The 24,213-nt window shown below is 39.1% G+C and overlaps 1 protein-coding gene across 1 annotated transcript in view; it reads right to left on the reverse strand.

The window, feature by feature from the left end:
* The window catches only part of LOC128693801 (cytochrome P450 2J6), a 247,607-nt gene that overhangs the window by 57,794 nt on the left and 165,600 nt on the right, over positions 1-24,213 (reverse strand). Inside the window, exons 6-7 of the mRNA XM_070091246.1 lie at positions 23,208-23,353; positions 6,542-6,629 (exon numbers count right to left, since the gene is read on the reverse strand). Coding sequence (XP_069947347.1) covers positions 6,542-6,629; positions 23,208-23,353 — 234 coding nt within the window. The remainder of the gene's footprint in view (positions 1-6,541; positions 6,630-23,207; positions 23,354-24,213) is intronic.

Raw genomic sequence — 24,213 nt, forward strand, 5'->3', positions numbered from 1 at the left:
TCAGCAGTTCTCCATGAACTTGTCATATCTCTTCTTAAAGCTATGAATGCATCCTACCTCTACTACATCACTCTCCAGGTTGTTCTCCTTCCCGAAAACTCTATGGCTGAAGAAATACTTCCTGATATCCCTGTGACTCATCTGAGATTTCAGCTTCATGGTGTATTCCATTGTCTCATGCCTGAAGCATCATGTACCTATCCACCCTGTTAATTCCTCTCAGTATCTTTTATGTCGCTGTCATGTCCCTCCTGTCTCTCCTCCAGTGTCGTCAGGTTGATTTCTTTTAACCTCTCTTTGTAGGACATACCCTTTAGCTCTGGGACTACTCATGTTGCACTTTCTCTAATTCCTTGACGTGTTTGACCAGGTGTGGCTTCCATACTGGTGCTACATGGGCTGCATGGGCTGCATGGGCTGCATGGGCTGCATGGGCTGCATGGGCTGCATGGGCTGCATGGGCTGCATGGGCTGCATGGGCTGCATGGGCTGCATGGGCTGCATGGGCTGCATGGGCTGCATGGGCTGCATGGGCTGCATGGGCTGCATGGGCTGCATGGGCTGCATGGGCTGCATGGGCTGCATGGGCTGCATGGGCTGCATGGGCTGCATGGGCTGCATGGGCTGCATTGGCTGCATGGGCTGCATGGGCTGCATGGGATGCATGGGCTGCATGGGCTGCATGGGCTGCATGGGCTGCATGGGCTGCATGGGCTACATGGGCTGTATGGGCTGCATGGGTTGCATGGGCTGCTGTATGGGCCTGACAAGTACGGTATACAGAATCATGATGATTCCTTACTCAGGCATTAAAATGCTATTCTTAGGTTTTACCAGGTGCCTATATGCCGCAGCATTTATCTGGTTAATGTGTGCCTCAGGAGATGTGCTCTATATTATACTCACCCCAAGATCCCTTTCTTTGAGTGAGGTTTGTAGGCTATGAACCCCTAGCCTGTACTTTGTCTGTGATCTCCCAGACAATCTTCATGACTTTTCACTTGGCGAGGCTAAACTCCAGGCGCCAGTTTATGGACCAGAGTTGCAGTGTGTCCAGATCCCTTTGTAGTACCACCTGTCAGCAAACAGGGATACCTCTGAATCTATTCCTTCCGTCATGTCATTCACATATACCAGAAACAGCACCTACCCTATGATTGACCTTTGTGGAACTCTGCTCGTCACAGGGGTCAGACAGTTTACAGTATATTTAAGGGACACAGATTTGGGAATAAATAACAACAAAAACAACAGATTCGGGAATAAATAGTAAGAAAAGTAAGTTTGCCGATTGCACCAAAATACGCCATCGGATTAATTCTGATAAGGACACTAGAGCTATACAGGAAGATCTGAACAGACTGAAGAAGTCGTCGGGGAAGTGGCAACTGGCTTTTATGAACTTAATAATAAATTTAAAAAAAGTTTTAGGAGCTGTGGTTAGCAGTAATCTGAAGCGATTCCTCAGGTAATTTTTCAACTCTATCGTTGGTGAGGCCTCAAAGAGATTATGCTGCACAGTCTTGGTCACCTTATTAAAAAAATAACAAAAATGCGCTGGAGAACGTACTGAAAAGGAAGAAAAATTCGATCCCATTTATCAGAAAACTTTCTTACTAGGATCAACTGAGAGCACTGAATCTAATAGTGTAGAGTTGGAGGGGATATGACTGAGGTGAATATGTGAAAAATAGGAATAAATAAAGGCGATGTAAATAACGTGCGAAAAATTTCTCTCCGAGACAGGACTGGCAGCAGTGGCTACAAGATGGAAACATTTTGATTTAGAAATAATATAGGAAAGTATTGGTTTGGTAATGGAGTTGTGGATGAGTGGAACAAATTCCCAAGTAGCGTCATTGTAGCTTGAAACCTTGTTTAGCTTTAAAAATAGGTTAGAAAAGTACATGAGTGGGTGAGGGTGTGAGTTAGACCCAGCTAACTTGGTCCCGTGGGCCTACAGCAGTGCTCCTTCCTTCATAAGTGAGTGTGACTTGGACCTGCCTAGCATGTGCCAGTAGAAGATAAGAGCATAAGAAAGGAATAGCACTTCAGTAGGTCTACTGGCTCAGTAAAGGAACCTCCTTCACAAACCCAATCCCACTAACAAAAATATTTCCACTATCCATTTTAAATGCTACCCAAGAAATAAGCTTTGATAACTCATAAATAGTTTTAAGAAAAGGTACGATGAACCTCTTGGAGCAGGGAGAGAGTGGACCTGTGGTGGACCCTCTGCAGCCAAAAATAGGTGAGTACAAATAAGTTACCTGGATTATCTGGAGGGTATTCCAGGGATCAACGCCCCTGCGACCCTGTCCATGACCGGGCCTCCCAGTGAATCAGGGCCTGATCACCGAGGCTATTACTGCTGGCCGCACATAGTCCAACGTACGAGCCACAGCCCGGTTGATCAGGCACTGGCTTTAGGTATCCGTCCAGCTCCCTCTTGAAGATAACCAGGTGTACATTGGTAATCCCATTATGACTGGTGGGAGGTTGTTGAACAATCTTGGGCCCCGGACATTTATTGTGTTTTCTCTTAGTGGACTAACGGAGCCCCTACTTTTCAGTGGAGGAACGTTGCATCGCCTGCCATGCCTTTTGCTTTCGTAGGAAGTGATTTCTGTGTGCAGATTAGGGATCAGTCCCTCTAGGATTTTCCAGTGAGTACAGGTCAAATGCTTCCAAGCATTCCCAGTAGTTAAGGTGAAGTTAAAGGTTCTCTGTGCATTCTCTAGATCTGCAGTTTTACATGCCTTGAATGGAGATGTTAATGTACAGCAGTATTCTAGCGTAGAGAGAACAAGTGAATTAAAAAGGATCGTCATTGGCTTGGTATCTCTTGTTTTGAATGTTCTCATTATCACTGTCCTCGCGGATGTACTAATGACATTGTTGTGACCCTTGTTTTTGGCATTTGAAAATAAATATTTCGAACTTCTTTCAGTTTCACCAATCGCTTTTAGCTCCTCCTGTCTCTCCTGGATCCTGTTCGAGTCCTTCAACTTTAGCTCAGCATTTTCCCTTTCCCAGGTAAGCGCTTCCTTCCGTGTTTCAGATACTCTAGCATTCTTGAGGCGCTCAGTGATTCTTTGCATTTTCTCTCTCTCTCTCTCTCTCTCTCTCTCTCTCTCTCTCTCTCTCTCTCTCCTGTTTACTTCTCTTCTTTTTGTCGTAGAGGAATATGCCCTGAACATACTTCAGCTGCAAGGCACAGGTTAGGGTCCATGTTATTTAAGATATCTTCCCAACAAGTTTCATTTAGAACATGGCTTACGTGGTACCAGTTGTTGATGTTGTTGTTGTTAAAGTTGAATTTGGTGAAGGTACCCTCATAGCTGTATGCATTTTGCCAGCCAGGTCTCCTGTGTATGTATGTCTGCACAACCAACACGAAACGCGACCTCATTTATATTTCCTAATATACAGGGCCTTAAGGCATCCACCAACAACAAAATACCTTTCATCGGTGGACTTTAGGTCTTCCATTTTGTATGACTTAGATTGAAATCACCAAGCAGCAAGATGTTTGGAGATGGGGCTGGAAGGTTTTCCAGATAGTATACAATTTTCAATAGCTGTTCCTTAAACTGTTGGGAAGCTGCAGCTGGTGGCTTATATACAAGCACAATTATTAAGTTTGGGTTCTCGATCTTTATTGCTAGAACTTCAACTACATCATTTGTGGTGTTTAGAATTTCTGTGCAAATTGTCGACTCTTTGATATACAGGGCAACCTTTGTTGCCTGTTCTTTCTCTCTCATTTCAAAAGGTTGTACCCACTTATCCATATTTCACTGTCAAAGTGATCTTTTTCATGGATCTCTGTGAAAGCTACAAATATTGCATTTAACTCCCTTTGAAGTCCACCGATGAAAGGTATTTTATTGTTGGTGGATGCCTTAAGGCCCTGTATATTAGGAAATATAAATGAGGTCGTGTTTCGTGTTGGTTGTGAGGAATGTGTTGTTGGCGACAGTAATTGTAATTATGGAGGGATAATGGGGGGAGGGGGGAGGGGGGGGAGGGGGGAGGGGGGGGGGGGAACTGGTGGTGCCTCGAGTCCAGCAAGGCTCCAAGGTGGTGACCTATATTTCTTATTTCTTTCTATTTTCTTTCTTCGTTTCTTGCCACTAAAAATTCACTTGGAGCGAACTTGTCATAACTGTTTTTTTTTTTTATGGAGAGTGTACCTCCTGGTTCCTTTTAAGTGGTAAGCAGGGCAGCTGGTGTTGCAACATTGATTTTTGAGGATTGAAGAGTGGCATATCTCAGGGTGGAAGAATTTGAAAGAGGCAGAACGACACATTCCTTTAGACAAGAGGTCGCAGCATTTCTTTGGATGCTTAGAGTTGTATGTCCCATTTGATTTCCTGATATTCCATACTTACAGATATTCCATGCATAAAATTTGCACCATTTTGCTTTTGGTTGGATAAAATATGTGGTGGACGTATCCCTAAGTTGTGCAGATCCTAGAACTGCACAACAGTCTTCGGTAGCCAAGCCAGAGACACTGAGACACTGCCTTGTGTTTTCACAAGGCCAACATTTTCCCCGGAAGAAGACTCCTCTTCTACTACATCTGCAATTGGGTCTCTGATTGTGGTGGCTGTGGTAGTTTATAGCCGAATCCGGATCAGCACTAAGGCTGGGGGCTAAGTCTGGATCAGTCCTAGGACTAGGGGCTGACCTAGCTGATGTTTATGTTTCCTGTATTTTTTCCAGTGGGTGTCTATTATTGGGTCAACTGTTGTAATCTGGGCAGCATTCTGATTGTTAAACTTTGCTTCTTTTCCATTCTCCCATGTACCGTATGTATTTTGGGTAGACTATCCAAGAGTTCCTCATTGTTTTTATGCTTATTATTTATTAACCTCCTGAGTACTTTCCCAATACCTGTCCAAAATTCAATATCCTTATTGCAAATCCAGAAACACCTTGCTAGTTGGATGTCGTTTATGGGTGCAGTGTTTCTTATTGCACAAGAGACATGATGTTTAAAAAAACAAAGGTTGCATTTGATTCTGAATTTTCCCCCAAGGACCTTTAAACATGTCCCACAGGTACACCATACTGCCATCTTGCCTGTATCCTACTGCAATCAGGGTGCCACGAAAACCTGATATCCACATTACCTTTCTGCTCTGCATTCAAGTGGTGGGGTGATAGAGGGTCAGTACATGTGTATGTAGGATGTATTTAATACGGAGACTTTCTATCCATCAAAAACATTTATGGTGTACAGCATCACACTCACCTTTCCTGTTCAGGTACATTTCCCAATTTCCACACACACAGAAAGTAAAGTGCATGTTTTCTTTCTAAGATTGAGTTATTGTTGTGTGGGGTATATGGTGTTATACGGTGGTTTGTGGTATGACTGTGGCACTGCTGCCAGATGTATGGCCGTAACAGACTACCCAGGGTACGTGGCACTTCTCGCATGCGATGCCACATTTTAGCTTAAAAACACTTCCATTATGTTTAATCACTATCCTCGAGTCGTTTCACTGACACTAGATTCACTAGTCTTTCCACTATGAATCGGTATCCTAGTCATTTCAATATATGTGATAACTCAAATTATTGTGGGTACATTGAAACACCTGTCAACACCAGGAAGAGGAAATTGTCTGATACTGCCACACTTCACTATTTCTTTTTCATGGTATTTTAACACTAGTATTTTATCACCCTCCTGTACATTGGTTATCACAAAGGATATACACTACATTTATTCAAGAAACAGTTTTCTTTTCACTGCATTATACTGGAATCTTTGTTTTATCACTCACACAGCAGCTAGGCCTACGCTACTTTTCCCATACACTTACAATTAAATTTGTTTCATGTGAATTCTCATTGTTGGTATTTTTTTTTCCTAGTTAGGTTACTCCCTTCACTACGGTTACTCTTCATGGTAGTCCAGGATTCTCTACTCGTCAGTAATACAATTTACTGCTTCCCTCTAATGGCAACACTTCTTGTTTCCCAACAACACTGGGCTTAGTCTGGGTCCCTGTCACTCAATATTTTGTTGAATTTCCACTTCAAGAATAAAAGCTCACACGCACACACACATGCACACACACACACACATGCACACACACACACAGGAGGGTCAGGGGAGACATGATAACGACATATAAAATACTGCGTGGAATAGACAAGGTGGACAAAGACAGGATGTTCCAGGGAGGGGACACAGAAACAAGAGGCCACAATTGGAAGTTGAAGACACAAATGAGTCAGAGAGATAGTAGGAAGTATTTCTTCAGTCATAGAGTTGTAAGGCAGTGGAATAGCCTAGAAAATGACGTAGTGGAGGCAGGAACCATACACAGTTTTAAGACGAGGTTTGATAAAGCTCATGGAGCGGGGAGAGAGAGGGCCTAGTAGCAACCGGTGAAGAGGCGGGGCCAGGAGCTAGGACTCGACCCCTGCAACCACAAATAGGTTAGTACAAATAGGTGAGTACACATGCACACGCACACACACATGCACACGCACACATAAAAAGACTGACATATATTACCTCAATGAATCTCAGTAAATCTGTCATGTATCCTTCAGTCTCACGGATGATTTTTAAATTTGGAAAGATCTTCTTAATCCAACGAATTCTGAAAGAGCATTAGAAAAGAATCATTAATATGGTAAAAAAAAGACTATATATATATATATATATATATATATATATATATATATATATATGAAGAAGAAAATTGTCAAAGTGGGAAGTCTGAATGTGCGTGGATGTTGTGCAAATGATAAGAAAGAGATGATTGTGGATGTTATGAATGAGAGGAAACTGGATGTCCTGGCTTTAAGTGAAACAAAGCTGAAGGGGGTGGAAGAGTTTCGATGGAGAGGAATAAATGGGATTAGGTCAGGGGTTTCAAATAGAGTTAGAGCTAAAGAAGGAGTAGCAATAATGTTGAAGGATAAGCTATGGCAGGAAAAGAGGGACTACAAATGTATAAATTCAAGGATTATGTGGAGTAAAATAAAGATTGGATGTGAAAAGTGGGTTATAGTAAGCGTGTATGCACCTGGAGAAGAGAGAAGTGTAGAGGAGAGAGAGAGAGATTCTGGGAAATGTTGAGTGAATGCGTGGGGAGTTTTGAATCAAGTGTGAGAGTAATGGTGGTTGGGGATTTCAATGCTAAAGTGGGTAAAAATGTTATGGAGGGAGTAGTAGGTAAATTTGGGGTGCCAGGGGTAAATGTAAATGGGGAGCCTTTAATTGAGCTATGTGTAGAAAGAAATTTGGTAATAAGTAATACATATTTTATGAAAAAGAGGATAAATAAATATACAAGGTATGATGTAGCATGTAATGAAAGTAGTTTGTTAGATTATGTATTGGTGGATAAAAGGTTGATGGGTAGGCTCCAGGATGTACATGTTTATAGAGGGGCAACTGATAAATCAGATCATTATTTAGTTGTAGCTACAGTTGGAGTAAGAGGTAGATGGGAAAAGAGGAAGGTGGCAACAACAAGTAAGAGGGAGGTGAAAGTGTATAAACTAAGGGAGGAGGAAGTTCGGGCGAGATATAAGCGACTATTGGCAGAAAGGTGGGCTAGTGCAAAGATGAGTAGTGGGGGGGGGGGGGGGGTTGAAGAGGGTTGGAATAGTTTTAAAAATGCAGTATTAGAATGAGGGGCAGAAGTTTGTGGTTATAGGAGGGTGGGGGCAGGAGGAAAGAGGAGTGATTGGTGGAATGATGAAGTAAAGGGTGTGATAAAAGAGAAAAAGTTAGCTTACGAGAGGTTTTTATAAAGCAGAAGTGTTATAAGAAGAGCAGAGTATATGGAGAGTAAAAGAAAGGTGAAGAGAGTGGTGAAAGAGTGCAAAAGGAGAGCAGATGAAAGAGTGGGAGAGGCACTGTCAAGAAATTTTAATGAAAATAAGAAAAATTTTTGGAGTGAGTTAAACAAGTTAAGAAAGCCTAGGGAAAGTATGGATTTGTCAGTTAAAAACAGAGTAGGGGAGTTAGTAGATGGGGAGAGGGAGGTATTAGGTAGATGGCGAGAATATTTTGAGGAGCTTTTAAATGTTGAGGAAGAAAGGGAGGCGGTAATTTCATGCACTGGCCAGGGAGGTATACCATCTTTTAGGAGTGAAGAAGAGCAGAATGTAAGTGTGGTGGAGGTACGTGAGGCATTACGTAGAATGAAAGGGGGTAAAGCAGCTGGAACTGATGGGATCATGACAGAAATGTTAAAAGCAGGGGGGGATATAGTGTTGGAGTGGTTGGTACTTTTGTTTAATAAATGTATGAAAGAGGGGAAGGTACCTAGGGATTGGCGGAGAGCATGTATAGTCCCTTTATATAAAGGGAAGGGGGACAAAAGAGATTGTAAAAATTATAGAGGAATAAGTTTACTGAGTATACCAGGAGAAGTATACGGTAGGGTTATAATTGAAAGAATTAGAGGTAAGACAGAATGTAGGATTTCAGATGAGCAAGGAGGCTTCAGAGTGGGTTGGGGATGTGTAGATCAAGTGTTTACATTGAAGCATATATGTGAACAGTATTTAGATAAAGGTAGGGAAGTTTTTATTGCATTTATGGATTTAGAAAAGGCATATGATAGAGTGGATAGAGGAGCAATGTGGCAGATGTTGTAAGTATATGGAATAGGTGGTAAGTTACTAAATGCTGTAAAGAGCTTTTATGAGGATAGTGAGGCTCAGGTTAGGGTGTGTAGAAGAGAGGGACTATACTTCCCGGTAAAAGTAGGTCTTAGACAGGGATATGTAATGTCACCATGGTTGTTTAATATATTTATAGATGGGGTTGTAAAAGAAGTAAATGCTAGGGTGTTCGGGAGAGGGGTGGGATTAAATTATGGGGAATCAAATTCAAAATGGGAATTGACACAGTTACTTTTTGCTGATGATACTGTGCTTATGGGAGATTCTAAAGAAAAATTGCAAAGGTTAGTGGATGAGTTTGAGAATGTGTGTAAAGGTAGAAAGTTGAAAGTGAACATAGAAAAGAGTAAGGTGATGAGGGTATCAAATGATTTAGATAAAGAAAAATTGGATATCAAATTGGGGAGGAGGAGTATGGAAGAAGTGAATGTTTTCAGATACTTGGGAGTTGACGTGTCGGCGGATGGATTTATGAAGGATGAGGTTAATCATAGAATTGATGAGGGAAAAATGGTGAGTGGTGCATTGAGGTATATGTGGAGTCAAAAAACGTTATCTATGGAGACAAAGAAGGGAATGTATGAAAGTATAATAGTACCAACACTCTTATATGGATGTGAAGCTTGGGTGGTAAATGCAGCAGCGAGGAGACGGTTGGAGGCAGTGGAGATGTCCTGTCTAAGGGCAATGTGTGGTGTAAATATTATGCAGAAAATTCGGAGTGTGGAAATTAGGAGAAGGTGTGGAGTTAATAAAAGCATTAGTCAGAGGGCAGAAGAGGGGTTGTTGAGGTGGTTTGGTCATTTAGAGAGAATGGATCAAAGTAGAATGACATGGAAAGCATATAAATCTATAGGGGAAGGAAAGAGGGGTAGGGGTCGTCCTCGAAAGGGTTGGAAAGAGGGGGTAAAGGAGGTTTTGTGAGCAAGGGGCTTGGACTTCCAGCAAGCGTGCATGAGCATGTTAGATAGGAGTGAATGGAGACGAATGATACTTGGGACCTGACGATCTGTTGGAGTGTGAGCAGGGTAATATTTAGTGAAGGGATTCAGGGAAACCGGTTATTTTCATATAGTCGGACTTGAGTCCTGGAAATGGGAAGTACAATGCCTGCACTTTAAAGGAGGGGTTTGGGATATTGGCAGTTTGGAGGGATATGTTGTGTATCTTTATACGTATATGCTTCTAAACTGTTGTATTCTGAGCACCTCTGCAAAAACAGTGATAATTTGTGAGTGTGGTGAAAGTGTTGAATGATGATGAAAGTATTTTCTTTTTGGGGATTTTCTTGTTTTTTGGGTCACCCTGCCTTGGTGGGAGACGGCCGACTTGTTGAAATATATATATATATATATATATATATATATATATATATATATATATATATATATATATATATATATATATATATATATATATATATTTTTTTTTTTTTTTTTTTTTTTTCAACAAACCGGCCGTATCCCACCAAGGCAGGGTGGCCCAAAAAGAAAAACAAAAGTTTCTCTTTTTAAATTTAGTAATCTATACAGGAGAAGGGGTTACCAGCCCCTTGCTACCGGCATTTTAGTCGCCTCTTACAACACGCATGGCTTACGGAAGAAGAATTATGTTCCACTTCCCCATGGAGATAAGAGGAAATAAACAAGAACAAGAACTAGAAAGAAAATAGCAGAACACCCAGAGGGGTGTGTGTATATATATGCTTGTACATGTATGTGTAGTGTGACCTAAGTGTAAGTAGAAGTAGCAAGATGTACCTATAATCTTGCATATTTATGAGACAGACAAAAGACACCAGCAATCCTACCATCATGTAAAACAATTACAGGCTTTCATTTCACACTCACTTGGCAGGACGGTAGTACCTCCCTGGGTGGTTGCTGTCTACCAACCTACTACCTAGGATGTATATATATATATATATATATATATATATATATATATATATATATATATATATATATATATATATATATATATATATATATATATATATGTATTGTGTTGCAATCAACACAATATGAGAAGCCTGCAATGTTGCAGGAAAGAGGAGGATGTCCAAGCAAATGCGGTCACAGAGAGAGCCCTTCCTAGAGTAAGTCAGAGAGGTAGAAGGCATGAGACAGGCAGGAAGTGCCTCCTAGGAATACCAGTATCCATAGAAAGATTGAATATTATAACACTAGAAAAACGGCCAACTCACAAGCACTGATATTGTAATAGTAACCTAGAGAAAGTGACATGGCAGTTATCAAAAATTCGGCAGACGATGCCATGATATACATAACTTTACATATAATAATAACTATATTGCCAGTGATATAGATATCAAAGGAAAACTGCCGAGTTAAACTCACTTCTGGTTATGATATAAATGGCTTTACATTCCAAATATAGATAGATCTGGTAATAGTCTTAGGAATTTTTGTACCTCCAGAAGATGGATCCATTTAAAGAAAAGCATCTGCAGTATCAAGGAATTTGGCCCTAGTTTATCTATCCCACAGGATTCTGAGGCAAACATTGGTTTAACAATTGGAAAAGGCAGGAAAAATAGGCACTAATTCCTCGGTGTGGTACTACTTTTAAGACCGTCCAACACATTAGTATAATATCCTGATTTTTTAGTTATGTACAATTGCCTCAACTAAAAACAAATCCAATTTCAACATCCCGCCACTGCTATTGTATAATGAACACTTATCAAACTTAATAATTATCGATTCTTTAATATTCTGTTCAAGCCTTGAAGAACAAGGGACAATGACTTGCTTCCAACCAATTTGCTGGGTTTTCGCAAGCTCTAATGTGGATGAAAATCTCAGTTGACTCATGTGCAGTACATCGAGAAACAGTGTTGTGATTTCCTGTCACCTAGAGGTTTGCAAGTCTGTCCCACATAAGGTTATATATACCCTCTGTGTCTATGTATTGTTTGTACCTGCTTCAAAATGCTCCTGGAGAGCGAAAGGTTGCCACAATAAAATGTCACATTAGTTGCACTGGTGTCCTTCCTTAACATAGCATAAGTTACAACAGTTGCAACCAGTTCTGTAGACACCACCAACACACTGTTGGAGAGAATTCTTTATTAGACTGCTCAGTAAGGGAGACTGTGAATTACCCTTAGCCATTCCCTGTCTTTAAGCGTAGTATTTCCCCTCAAACTCAAACTTAGTCTACTACACACATCTTAATAAGTTCAATAATGGTATTTATCTCAAAAGGCAAGGAGAACTCATCTAATTCTTTTTCCAAATAAGATAGCAAGTCGAGGACAAGTGCTCAGTAAAACAGGGCATTCTTCCATGAAATTACTGATGCCTCCCCTTTAAATGAGTTCCTTTAAATGGGCCCCTCTTCCAGAGGTGAGCAAATTCATAAGATTATTACGAGATATATTATATTTGGTATGTAAAGTCATTTATATCATATCCACTGTCTACTGTCTCCCTTCGTATAATATACATGCCTCCATTTAAATATGTCTCCTTAAATCGACAGCTTTTGTAGAGTTGCTATCTATATCACTGGCAATAGTCTGACAGAATTTTTGATAATTGACACATTACGTTCATTAAGCTACTATTACAATATCAGTGCATGTGGACTGGCCATTTTTCTGGCTGTGGATATTGGTATGCCTATAGGGCACTTTCTGCCTGCCTCATGCCTCCTGTCTGACTCACTCCAGCATATTTGCTTGGACCTGCAACATTGCAAGCTCCTGATGATGTGTTGATTGCAACACAAAGAGCCTAGGGCCATTATTCAGCTCCCCCCGCTATTGTTTTACAGCTTGTATCACTTGTATGCAATTTTTGCATAATATATAGATGTGTCTTGCCGAATAGGTAAAACTTGAGATTTTGGCTTAAGGAGCAAAGCTCTTCTTGCTGAATAACGCAAGCAAAAATTTGTGTACACAATAATTTTGCAAAATTATTCTGACCTTAACGAGAAAAATATATTTCATTTTGCTTATTTTTTATTAAATTATTGTAAACTTATCTAAAAAATATATAGTTGGATTAGGATAAATTAAATTGCGCTTATAATAAGGTAAAGTTTTCTAAGGTTCTTTTGAGAATTAGTGGGGTCTTACCGAGACCATGGCTTGCTGTAGTGTCTTGGAATCTCTGGTTAAAGTGTTCAAGAAGGAGATTCTACTTCTTTAGGAAGAAATTAGGCTGAAGAGGGGGCGGGTGGTCCACAATGCGCGAGTGAAAAACTAAATCGAAAAGTTATGGAAATTGAGTTAATCATATAGAAAAATAGCTTATATCTTTGGCAACACCAGGGTACAAGAATCAATGTTCTATGATGTTCCTACTTGGAATTATAGTCATTTATAATGTAGGGTCACATGACCAGCCATAGCATGCCTGCTCGTCTGTCGACAATTTTAATTTTTTTCCCCATTTTTTTCTTTTATTTCTTGTATTATTCTTTCTAGTATAATAATTGATGATTTGGCATGAAAAGAGATGGGCCGAGCTAATACAGAATCTGACAGCCAATCAGGAACCATCAGAGAAGATTCGTTAACGTCAGCAGGAATTCCCGAGTCTCGAGATGCAGGGAAAATATTTTATTTTTACCATAATATCAACACTACGGCTTATTTAGCTATCAAAATTGATCTAATATGACATAATAAGCAATATAAATGGCATAGAAACATGGTCAATACTCCAGAATGAATAATATTTGGCATAGACACCCAGCCGTCCCACACTGATATCATGTTACCTTCCAGGGGATAGTCAATCTTCCCTTCTCCCCTCCTGGGTATTTATTCTGGAGAAAACGGAGTGTATTACAGGACTAACTGTGATATACACTCGTAATGCACCATAAAACTGGAAATAGCTATATTCTAGGGGAAAAAAAATCGGCGCGCGTGCATGTTTTCCTCAATATCTCTGAAGTAAGTTATACATTTAATTCCTGTCATACTGTTATTAATCATGATAGGAATGCAATGCACTTCACAGACCTCATAAAACAATGACTGTTTTACAAGCTGGTGAAGTCATTTCTAAAATATCACAATTTATTCTTGATTTGTGTAAGGGTAAAAGGCAGATATTTTGGTATATGTAAACACCTTACAAACTTTATTTTTTTTAATGAAGATAGCATAAATTACAGTAATTAGCTTCGTGAAAAAATTGGATTATTAATTTTTGTAAGTAGATAGTGTCTAAACAGCTTCCCGTAGTGCCAGTACGTGCCTAAGGCTTGCCATGTATGGTTTTGGAAAATAATTTTTTCTTAGCTGTTTTTTTTGGCAATTTTATTGCAACTTGGGCAAAATATACTCTGTAGATGATTCTTATCATACACCAAAAATGAAAGAAATCGGACGATAAATAAAGAAGTTTGTATCTCTCCCACTGCTCCTCCCGAAGCTTCTCCTAGATGGGTTTGTGAGTGAGTGTGAGATGGTTGGTGCTGGGAAGGAGGAAAAGGATACCAGCAGTGAGTTAAAGAGTGGCAGCTACTTTAGGTGGCAAGTGGTTCATAATTCAGGAAGAAAGAAGATGAGGAAGGTTAATAGAGTAGATGTGAAGGTAGGAAATCGGTTCTCTGTTCTCCAAGACGAGTGTACTTCAGTGGTTTGTGAGATAAAGGGTATCACTGACTTCCCTGCTAATCAAAGTAAGAATATTCTAATTGTGGGAGACTCTCAGGTAAGAAATATGGATCGTGCTTTTTGTAACTGAGATAGGAAGATCAGATGCAGGTTGTGCCTCCCAGGAACTGGTGATGGTGAGATAGTCAGCAGGTTGGATAAAATAATGTTATGTAAGGTAATGGGAACAAGCCCATTATTTGTCTTAGTGCCGGTGGAAATGAAACTGGGAAGGGCAGGAATCAGGAGCTGCTGGATAAGTACAGGTCAATCACAGAAGTAGTCAGGTCTAAGGAAGGGATCATAATCATATGTAGCATCTTGCCTACAAGGGGAGTGGGCAATGAATGGACATCTAGGGCAATTAGTGTAAATTGCTGGCTAGACAGGTACTGCAAGGAACTTGCAATCCCATTCAATGATAACTGGAACAAATTCTATGGCAAACATGATATGTATACAAGGGATGGGGTTCATCTGTCTAGGGCTGGAGTGGTTGCATTAGACAATTTGACTGAGGGGGCCATTGATGACTTGTCAAGGAATTTAAATGGATAGGTTATAGAGGTGTGGGTTGTTGTGGGAAGCAATCAGGCTGCAGTACAAGGGTTGAAAGCAGCAGATATTACAAGGATACCCCAGGGATATGTTTAAAAGCGAACATTCAAAATAAAGTTGCTAGTAAAGGCAAAGCAATTGCTCAACAAACAAAGAGAGATAGTAGAGAGGAACGAATGACTAGCTCAGTAAGGTTTACTATTCAAATAGGAGTCTAAGGAGCCTAAGAAATTAGATAGATGAGCTTTGATTATTTGCAAGTGCAGGTAATTTAAATATTATTGCTATAACAGAGGCTTGGTTCAACTTGAATGATAGGGAAATGCCTTTTGAATGCTACATACAGGGTTATAAACTATTCCACACTGATAGGGTCAACAGGAAGGGTGGTGGAGTGGCGATGTATGTCACATATAATTTAAATTCTTGTGTTGGACAAGATGTAAGATGCAAGGGTGTTAAAGGAATGTAAAGAGGAACTTAGCATACCTTTGGCTAATCTTTTTAACATATCACTACAAACTGACATAGTGCCTGATAAGTGGAAAATGGCAAATGTAATACCTATTTACAAGGCAGGTGACAGGTCCTTGGCTTCGAACTATAGACCAATAAGTCTTACCTCCATAGTGGGAAAATTTATGGAATCAATAATTGCCGAAGCAATTCGTAGCCATCTTGATAGGCACAGATTGATTAATGAATCTCAACACGGTTTTACAAAGGGGCGTTCCTGTCTTACGAATTTACTAACTTTTTTCACTAAGGTGTTTGAGGAGGTAGATCATGGTAATGAGTATGATATTGTGTATATGGACTTCAGTAAGGCTTTCGATAGAGTTCCACACCAGAGGCTATTGAGGAAACTTAAGGCACACGGAATAGGAGGAGAAATTTTTTCCTGGGTAGAAGCATTGCTGACAAATAGACAGCAAAGATAAATAACAAAAAGGCACAATACCGTGACTGGAACGATACACAAATAACCCGCACATAAAAGACAGAAGCTTACGACGACGTCAATGGTCCAAGTCGGACCGAAACGTCGTCGTAAGCTTCTGTCTTTTATGTGCGGGTTATTTGTGTAGACAGCAAAGAGTTTGCATAAATGGGGAGAAATCAGAATGGGGGCACGTCACAAGCGGTGTTCCTCAGGGGTCAGTGTTGGGCCCGTTGTCATTCACAATTTACATAAACGACATAGATAAGGGAATAAATAGCGACATAAGCAAATTTGCACAACGGGATGATTTGAATAGACTGATGCAATGGTCGGAGAAGTGGCAGATGCGGTTTAATAATGACAAAGTTCTGAATGTTGGACAGGTAAATAACCATGCCACATATAAACTAAATAATGTAGATCTTAATACTACTGAGTGCGAAAAGGATTTAGGAGTTCTTGTTAGCAGTAATCTAAAACTAAGACAACAGTGCATTAGTGTTCGCAATAAAGCTAACAGAATTCTTGGCTTCATATCTTGAAGTATAAATAATAGAAGTCCTCAGGTTGTTCTTCAACTCTATATATCCTTGGTTAGGCCTCATTTAGACTATGCTGCTCAGTTCTGGTCACCGTATTACAGAATGGATATAAATGCTCTGGAAAATGTACAGAGAAGGATGACAAAGATGATCCCATTTATAAGAAATCTTCCCTATGAGGATAGACTGAGGGCCCTGAATCTGCACTCTCTCGAGAGGCATAGAATTAGGGAAGATATGATCAAGGTGTATAAATGGAAAACAGGAATAAATAAAGGGAATGTAAATAGCATGCTGAAAATTTCCAGCCAAGACAGGACTCGCAGCAATAAGAACATAAGAACATAAGATAGGAGGAACACTGCAGCAAGCCTGATGGCCCATACTAGGCAGCTCCTTCACAATCCATCCCACTGACAAAATATTTGCCCAACCCAATTTTCAATTCTACCCAAGCAATAAGCTTTGATAATTGTATTAACTCGCGTGCAAGTCCCACTCCAATCCAACCCCTCTAATTCATGTGTTTATCCAACCTAAATTTGAAACTACTCAAGGTTTTAGCCTCAATAACCCTACTAGGTAGACTGTTCCACTCATCAACTACCCTATTTCCAAACCAATACTTTCCTATATCATTTCTAAATCTAAAATTGTCTATCTGATTGTCTATCTAAATTGGTTTCAAGTTGGAAAAATTCAGATTCAGGAAGGATATAGGAAAGCACTGGTTTGGTAATAGAGTTGTGGATGAGTGGAACAAACTCCCGAGTACAGTTATCCAGGCTAAAACGTTGTGAAGTTTTAAAAATAGGTTAAATAAATACATGAATGGGTGTGGGTGGGTGTGAGTTGGACCTGACAAGCTTGTGCTGCTGGGTCTGGTGCCGTGCTCCTTCCTTGAGTGGAGGTGACCAGATTGGGTGGGTCATGGGCTAATCCGGGGGGGGGGGAAGAACATGGACCTGCTCCGCATGAGTCAGTAGGCCTGTTGCAGTGTTCCTTCTTTATGTTCTTATGTTCTAAATATCGGTCGCAGAATCTGTTTGGCTACTGTTTCTCGAAGATCGTGACAAATTAATTTTGGGTGTGATTTATAGGCCCCCAAACCTTGATAGGGAGTGCGATAAGCTGCTATGGGAGAAAATTCATATGGTGTCTAGGTATGACATTGTTGTATTAATGGAGGATTTTAACCTTAGACAGATGGACTGGAACAATGTGACAGGAAATCTTGAATCTAGTGACATTCTTCATACGGTTCGGGATTGCTTTTTAAAACAATTTGTGACAAAACCAAGAAGAGGAAACAACCTGCTTGACTTGGTTATCCCAACAATGAATCAGTAGTTAATAATCTTGAGGTTAATGATGAGCTTGGGGAAAGGTATCACAAATCACTTAGTTCAATATATCATGGAATTACTCATATAACTGCAGTCAGTTCTCTCTCCCACATTTCTGCTTTGCCGACTTCGTGGAACTGAGAAATTACCTTGGTGGGCTAAATTGGGATGACCTGACTATGGGTCAGGTACATGGTATTGGTTGCTAATATGACGCGTTTCAGAGCATAGTGCTAGCTGCCCAGACAACTTTTCTTCCAAGAAGTGAAATTATATTTAAAAAAGTGATTCAAACTGATGAACAATAGATTAAAATATCTCATTGGTCAAAAGAGAGGTACTTATAGGCATATTAAAAGAGGGGATGGGCAGTTAAGAAATAAATGTATTCAATTAAAGAGAGATATAAAAAAAGGAATAAAAAAGCAAAAAGGGTTTATGAAGCTAAAGTCTCAAAGGATTCGAAGGCTAACCAAACAGGGTTCCATCAAGTAAACAGAAGTAAGATTAAGGACAAGATAGTTCCACTTAAGAGTAACTCAGGTCAGATCACTGACAGTGATAAGGAAATGTGTGAACTTTTCAATACCTACTTCATCTCAGTTTTTACTCAGGAAGACACTAGCGAAATTCCAGAAATAATATATTATGCAGAACAGGACGATAATAAACTATGCACTATTGTGGTAACTAGTGACATGGTCCTAGACAAATAGATAAACTAAAATCTAATAAATCCAAAGGCCCTGATGAACTGTTTGCGAGGGTTTTAAAGGAATGTAAGAGGAACTTAGCAAACCTTTGGCTAATCTTTTCAATATATCACTACAAACTGGCATAGTGCCAGACAAGTGGAAAATGACAAATGTAATACCTTTCTACATGGCAGGTGACAGGTCCTTAGCTTAGACTTATTGACCAATAAGCCTTACCTCCATAGTTGGAAAATTTTTGGAATCAATAATTGCCGAAGCAATTTGTAGCCAACTTGAAAGGCATAAATTGATTAATGAATCTCAATACGGTTTTACAAAGGGGCGTTCCTGTCTTACGAATTTACTAATTTTCTTCACTAAGGTATTTGAGGAGGTACATCATCGTGTTGAATATGATATTGTTTATATGGACTTCGGTAAGGCTTTCGAGAATAGGAAGAGAAATTTTTTCCTTGTAGAGGCATGGTTGACAAATAGGCAGCAGAGGGTTTGCATAAATGGGGAGAAATCAAAATGGGGGCACGTCACAAGTGGTGTTCCACAGTGGTCAGTGTAGGGCCCTTTGTTCTCCACAAACGACATAGATGTGGGAATAAATAGGGACATAGCAAATTCGCTGATGACACTAAAATAGGCTGTGCATTTCATTCTAATGAGGACATTAGAGCACTCCAGGATGATTTGAATAGACTGATGCTGTGGTCGGTGAAGTGGCAGATGCAGTTAAATATAGGCAAATACAAAGTTCTAAATGTTGGACCGGAAAATAACCATGCCATATGTAAACTAAATAATGTAGATCTTAATATTATGGATTGCAACAAGGATTTAGGAGTTATGGTTAGCAGTAATCTTAAAAAAAGACAACAGTCCATAAGCGTTCACAATAAAGCTAAAATAATCCTTGGCTTCGTATTAAGAAGTATAAATAATGGAAGTCCTCAGGTTGTTCTTCGATTCTATATATCTTTGCTTAGGCCTCATTTAGATTATGCTGCACAGTTTTGGTCACCCTATTACAGAATGGATATAAATGCTCTGGAAAACGTACAAAGGAAGATGACAAAGATGATCCCATGTATCAGAAATCTTCCCTATGAGGATAGACTGAGGTCCCTGAATCTGCACTCTCTAGAAAGGCGTAGAAATAGGGATGACATGACTGAGGTGTATAAATGGAAAACAGGAATTAGTAAAACCGATGTAAATTTTGTGCTAGAAATATCTCCCTAGACAGGACTCGCAGCAATGGTTTTATGTTGGAAAGATTCAAATTCAGGAAGGATATAGGAAAGCACTGTGGATGAGTGGAACAAACTCCCGGGTGCCGTCATGGACGCTAAGAAGTTGTGTAGTTTTTAAAAATAGACCGTATAAATACATGAGTGTGTGGGTGAGTGTGAGTTGGACCTGACTAGCTTGTGGAACTTGGTCAGATGCTGTGAATGTGACTTTTGTATTTTGAAACAGAATATATAATTTAATAATTTTTAATACATTAAACCATAAAGGAAGGACAATATTTACTTCATCTCCACATATTATTTTACCAATATAAATATCGTGCCGAATAGGTAAAACCCGTCAATTTTCTCTTACACGTTTAAAGATATATTTTTTAGAACATAAGAAAGAAGGTACATTGCAACAGGCATACTGGCCCATGCGAGGCAGGTCCAGTTCTCCAAAAGGCTAAAGCCAATGCCTTGAACTAGTCAGGTCAAGGCATTGGCTTAAGCCTTTTGGAGAACTGGACCTGCCTCGCATGGGCCAGTATGCCTGTTGCAATGTTCCTTCTTTCTTATGTTCTAAAAAATATATCTTTAAACGTGTAAGAGAAAATTGACGGGTTTTACCTATTCGGCACGATATTTATATTGGTAAAATAATATGTGGAGATGAAGTAAATATTGTCCTTCCTTTATGGTTTAATGTATTAAAAATTATTAAATTATATATTCTGTTGCAAAATACAAAAATCTGAACACATATCATGCAGTTATATTATAATGATAATTCTAATACCAATAACAATATAATACATAAACTTTAAACTGCACCAAACATGAAGAACAATCTTGAACAAGCTACACCAAGGTACCAAACATGAAGAACAATCTTGAACAAGCTACACCAAGGCAACAAACATGAAGAACAATCTTGACCAAGCTACACCAAGGTACCAAACATGAAGAACAATCTTGACCAAGCTACACCAAGGTACCAAACATGAAGAACAATCTTGACCAAGCTACACCAAGGTACCAAACATGAAGTACAATCTTGACCAAGCTACACCAAGGTACCAAACATGAAGAACAATCTTGACCAAGCTACACCAAGGTACCAAACATGAAGAACAATCTTGACCAAGCTACACCAAGGTACCAAACATGAAGAACACAATCTTGACCAAGCTACACCAAGGCAACAAACATGAAGAACACAGTCTTGACCAAGCTACACCAAGGTACCAAACATGAAGAACACAATCTTGACCAAGCTACACCAAGGTACCAAACATGAAGAACAATCTTGACCAAGCTACACCAAGGTACCAAACATGAAGAACAATCTTGACCAAGCTACACCAAGGCACCAAACATGAAGAACACAATCTTGACCAAGCTACACCAAGGTACCAAACATGAAGAACAATCTTGAACAAGCTACACCAAGGTACCAAACATGAAGAACAATCTTGACCAAGCTACACCAAGGCAACAAACATGAAGAACAATCTTGAACAAGCTACACCAAGGTACCAAACATGAAGAACAATCTTGACCAAGCTACACCAAGGTACCAAACATGAAGAACAATCTTGACCAAGCTACACCAAGGCAACAAACATGAAGAACAATCTTGACCAAGCTACACCAAGGCACCAAACATGAAGAACAATCTTGAACAAGCTACACCAAGGTACCAAACATGAAGAACAATCTTGACCAAGCTACACCAAGGCACCAAACATGAAGAACAATCTTGAACAAGCTACACCAAGGTACCAAACATGAAGAACAATCTTGACCAAGCTACACCAAGGCACCAAACATGAAGAACAATCTTGAACAAGCTACACCAAGGTACCAAACATGAAGAACAATCTTGACCAAGCTACACCAAGGCAACAAACATGAAGAACAATCTTGACCAAGCTACACCAAGGCACCAAACATGAAGAACAATCTTGAACAAGCTACACCAAGGTACCAAACATGAAGAACAATCTTGACCAAGCTACACCAAGGCACCAAACATGAAGAACAATCTTGAACAAGCTACACCAAGGTACCAAACATGAAGAACAATCTTGACCAAGCTACACCAAGGTACCAAACATGAAGAACAATCTTGAACAAGCTACACCAAGGTACCAAACATGAAGAACAATCTTGACCAAGCTACACCAAGGCACCAAACATGAAGAACAATCTTGACCAAGCTACACCAAGGCACCAAACATGAAGAACAATCTTGACCAAGCTACACCAAGGCACCAAACATGAAGAACAATCTTGACCAAGCTACACCAAGGTACCAAACATGAAGTACAATCTTGACCAAGCTTCACCAAGGTACCAAACATGAAGAACAATCTTGACCAAGCTACACCAAGGTACCAAACATGAAGAACAATCTTGACCAAGCTACACCAAGGTACCAAACATGAAGAACAATCTTGACCAAGCTACACCAAGGTACCAAACTACACAAATTCCACTTATTAACAAATTGTTCATTAAATATTCTTCTCCTAATATTGAAAGAAATAGTTTTAGTTTTAATTGGTATGAACAGACTGCATGCCATGGTAAAAAAATGTGGGGTCATGGTAGAAAATGTGGGGTCATGATAAAAAATGTGGGGTCATGATAAAAAATGTGGGGTCATGATAAAAAATGTTGGGTCATGATAGAAAATGCTGGGTCATGATAGAAAATGTGGGGTGATGATAGAAAATGTGGGGTCGTGGTAGAAAATGTGGGGTCATGATAAAAAATGTTGGGTCATGATAGAAAATGTGGGGTCATGATAGAAAATGTGGGGTCATGATAAAAAATGTTGGGTCATAAAAAATGTGGGGTTATGATAAAAAATGTGGGGTCATGATAAAAAAAATGTTGGGTCATGATAGAAAATGTGGGGTCATGATAGAAAATGTGGGGTCATGATAAAAAATGTGGGGTCATGATAAAAAATGTGGGGTCATGATAAAAAATGTAGGGTCATGATAAAAAATGTGGGGTCATGATAATAAATGTGGGGTCATGATAAAAAATGTGGGGTCATGATAAAAAATGTGGGGTCATGATAAAAATGAGTATTGTCTTTCTGTTAAGTTTGGATTCATTAAAAATACTTAAAACATTAAGAACTGTTTCTTTAAATATCATGTTAAACCTTTAATTCCTTTTACTTAAACCAAATAAGTAATTAAATAATCTCAAAAAGAAGAGATTATTCACTGTTTGGAGACAGAATTTTGAGTTATGATGTAGAACATAAATTTTTTTGTTTGATATAAGATGTGATGAATAATTATAATTATAATTATTCACTATCGTGAGGAAGATTAATATAACGGGAATAATTATAAAGCTTTGAAAACAAGGGTCGATAAATAAACCTGATAGATGGGACATAATAGGCTAATAGATAAGAGCTCAGTCAATTATGCAATGTCTGTTTCCTTGACAAAACAGTCAGGTTGCACATGTATCTTGCATTTAAAAGCTTTGTGTTGAAAAACATTCACATTTCGGCTTATCCCAAAACGTAACTCACTGTAAAGCCGGATGGAATGGATTGAAGGTCCGTATCATCTTCTGCACCTTGTCTACGAGTTCTTGTAGCCGAGCATCGCTGTGAGAGAACCTCTTACCAATAACCAAGGCCCAGATAACGTTCACAATACTTCTGTTGAACAAAAGCTGGAAGCAAGAAAAACAGTTACCAGATTTTTAGGCTTTCTTTCTTATATATTTTGTTAAATAATTAGCTTTTAAATAATACAATCTGTCCTCAACACTTGGTAAGAAGTGATCAACATTCCTCAGAACAAGTGCAGTTCTTTAATAAACAGGCTTAATTAACTCTTATTATATATTTGAATACATATGTGTTTATATACAGAAACATAGAGCAGCAGTCTAAGTTTTACAATTTCTAAAACAAGTCGGACAGAAACGTCGTCGTAAGCTCCTCTCTTCTATGTGCTGGTTATTTGTGTATCGTTCCAGTCGCGGTATTGTGCCTTTTTTCTTGCTATTCTAAAACAAAAATTCAGTGTGGAAACTGCAAAAGCTTTTTGAAACAAGGGAAATCCATTGATGAAATTAATATAAGGGGGTTTAAGGGGGGGGGTTATAATGGTTTATAGTTCAGTGACAGAACAAAATATGATTTATGAAAATCTTACTAATAAAATGTTATTAATAATAAAAATTTCATATTACTAAAACAAACCAAATAAATTCGGTAATAATTTTAAAAGAAATTGATTACCAAGATGAAATAAATAATGTCATAGAGGATACAGATACTTATTTCAAACTTAGAAAGAATCATTTCAGAAAACAGTAACTGTCATATAACAATACAACGACTGAAGGGCAAAGATGAACTTATTAAAACATTCTTAATCACATACCCATCTTTATCATATATATATGGATTAATAAAACACAAAAACCTGATAATAAAGCCAGACCAAATGTTGGCAAAATTTCTAATTTTACTGTTAAAAATAATAACGATTCAGTTGAAAAATTAAGCGCCATGACTGATCTAA

The sequence above is a fragment of the Cherax quadricarinatus genome, chromosome 34, assembly GCF_038502225.1.
Source record: "Cherax quadricarinatus isolate ZL_2023a chromosome 34, ASM3850222v1, whole genome shotgun sequence".
In the NCBI taxonomy this organism is placed as follows: Eukaryota; Metazoa; Arthropoda; class Malacostraca; order Decapoda; family Parastacidae; genus Cherax; species Cherax quadricarinatus.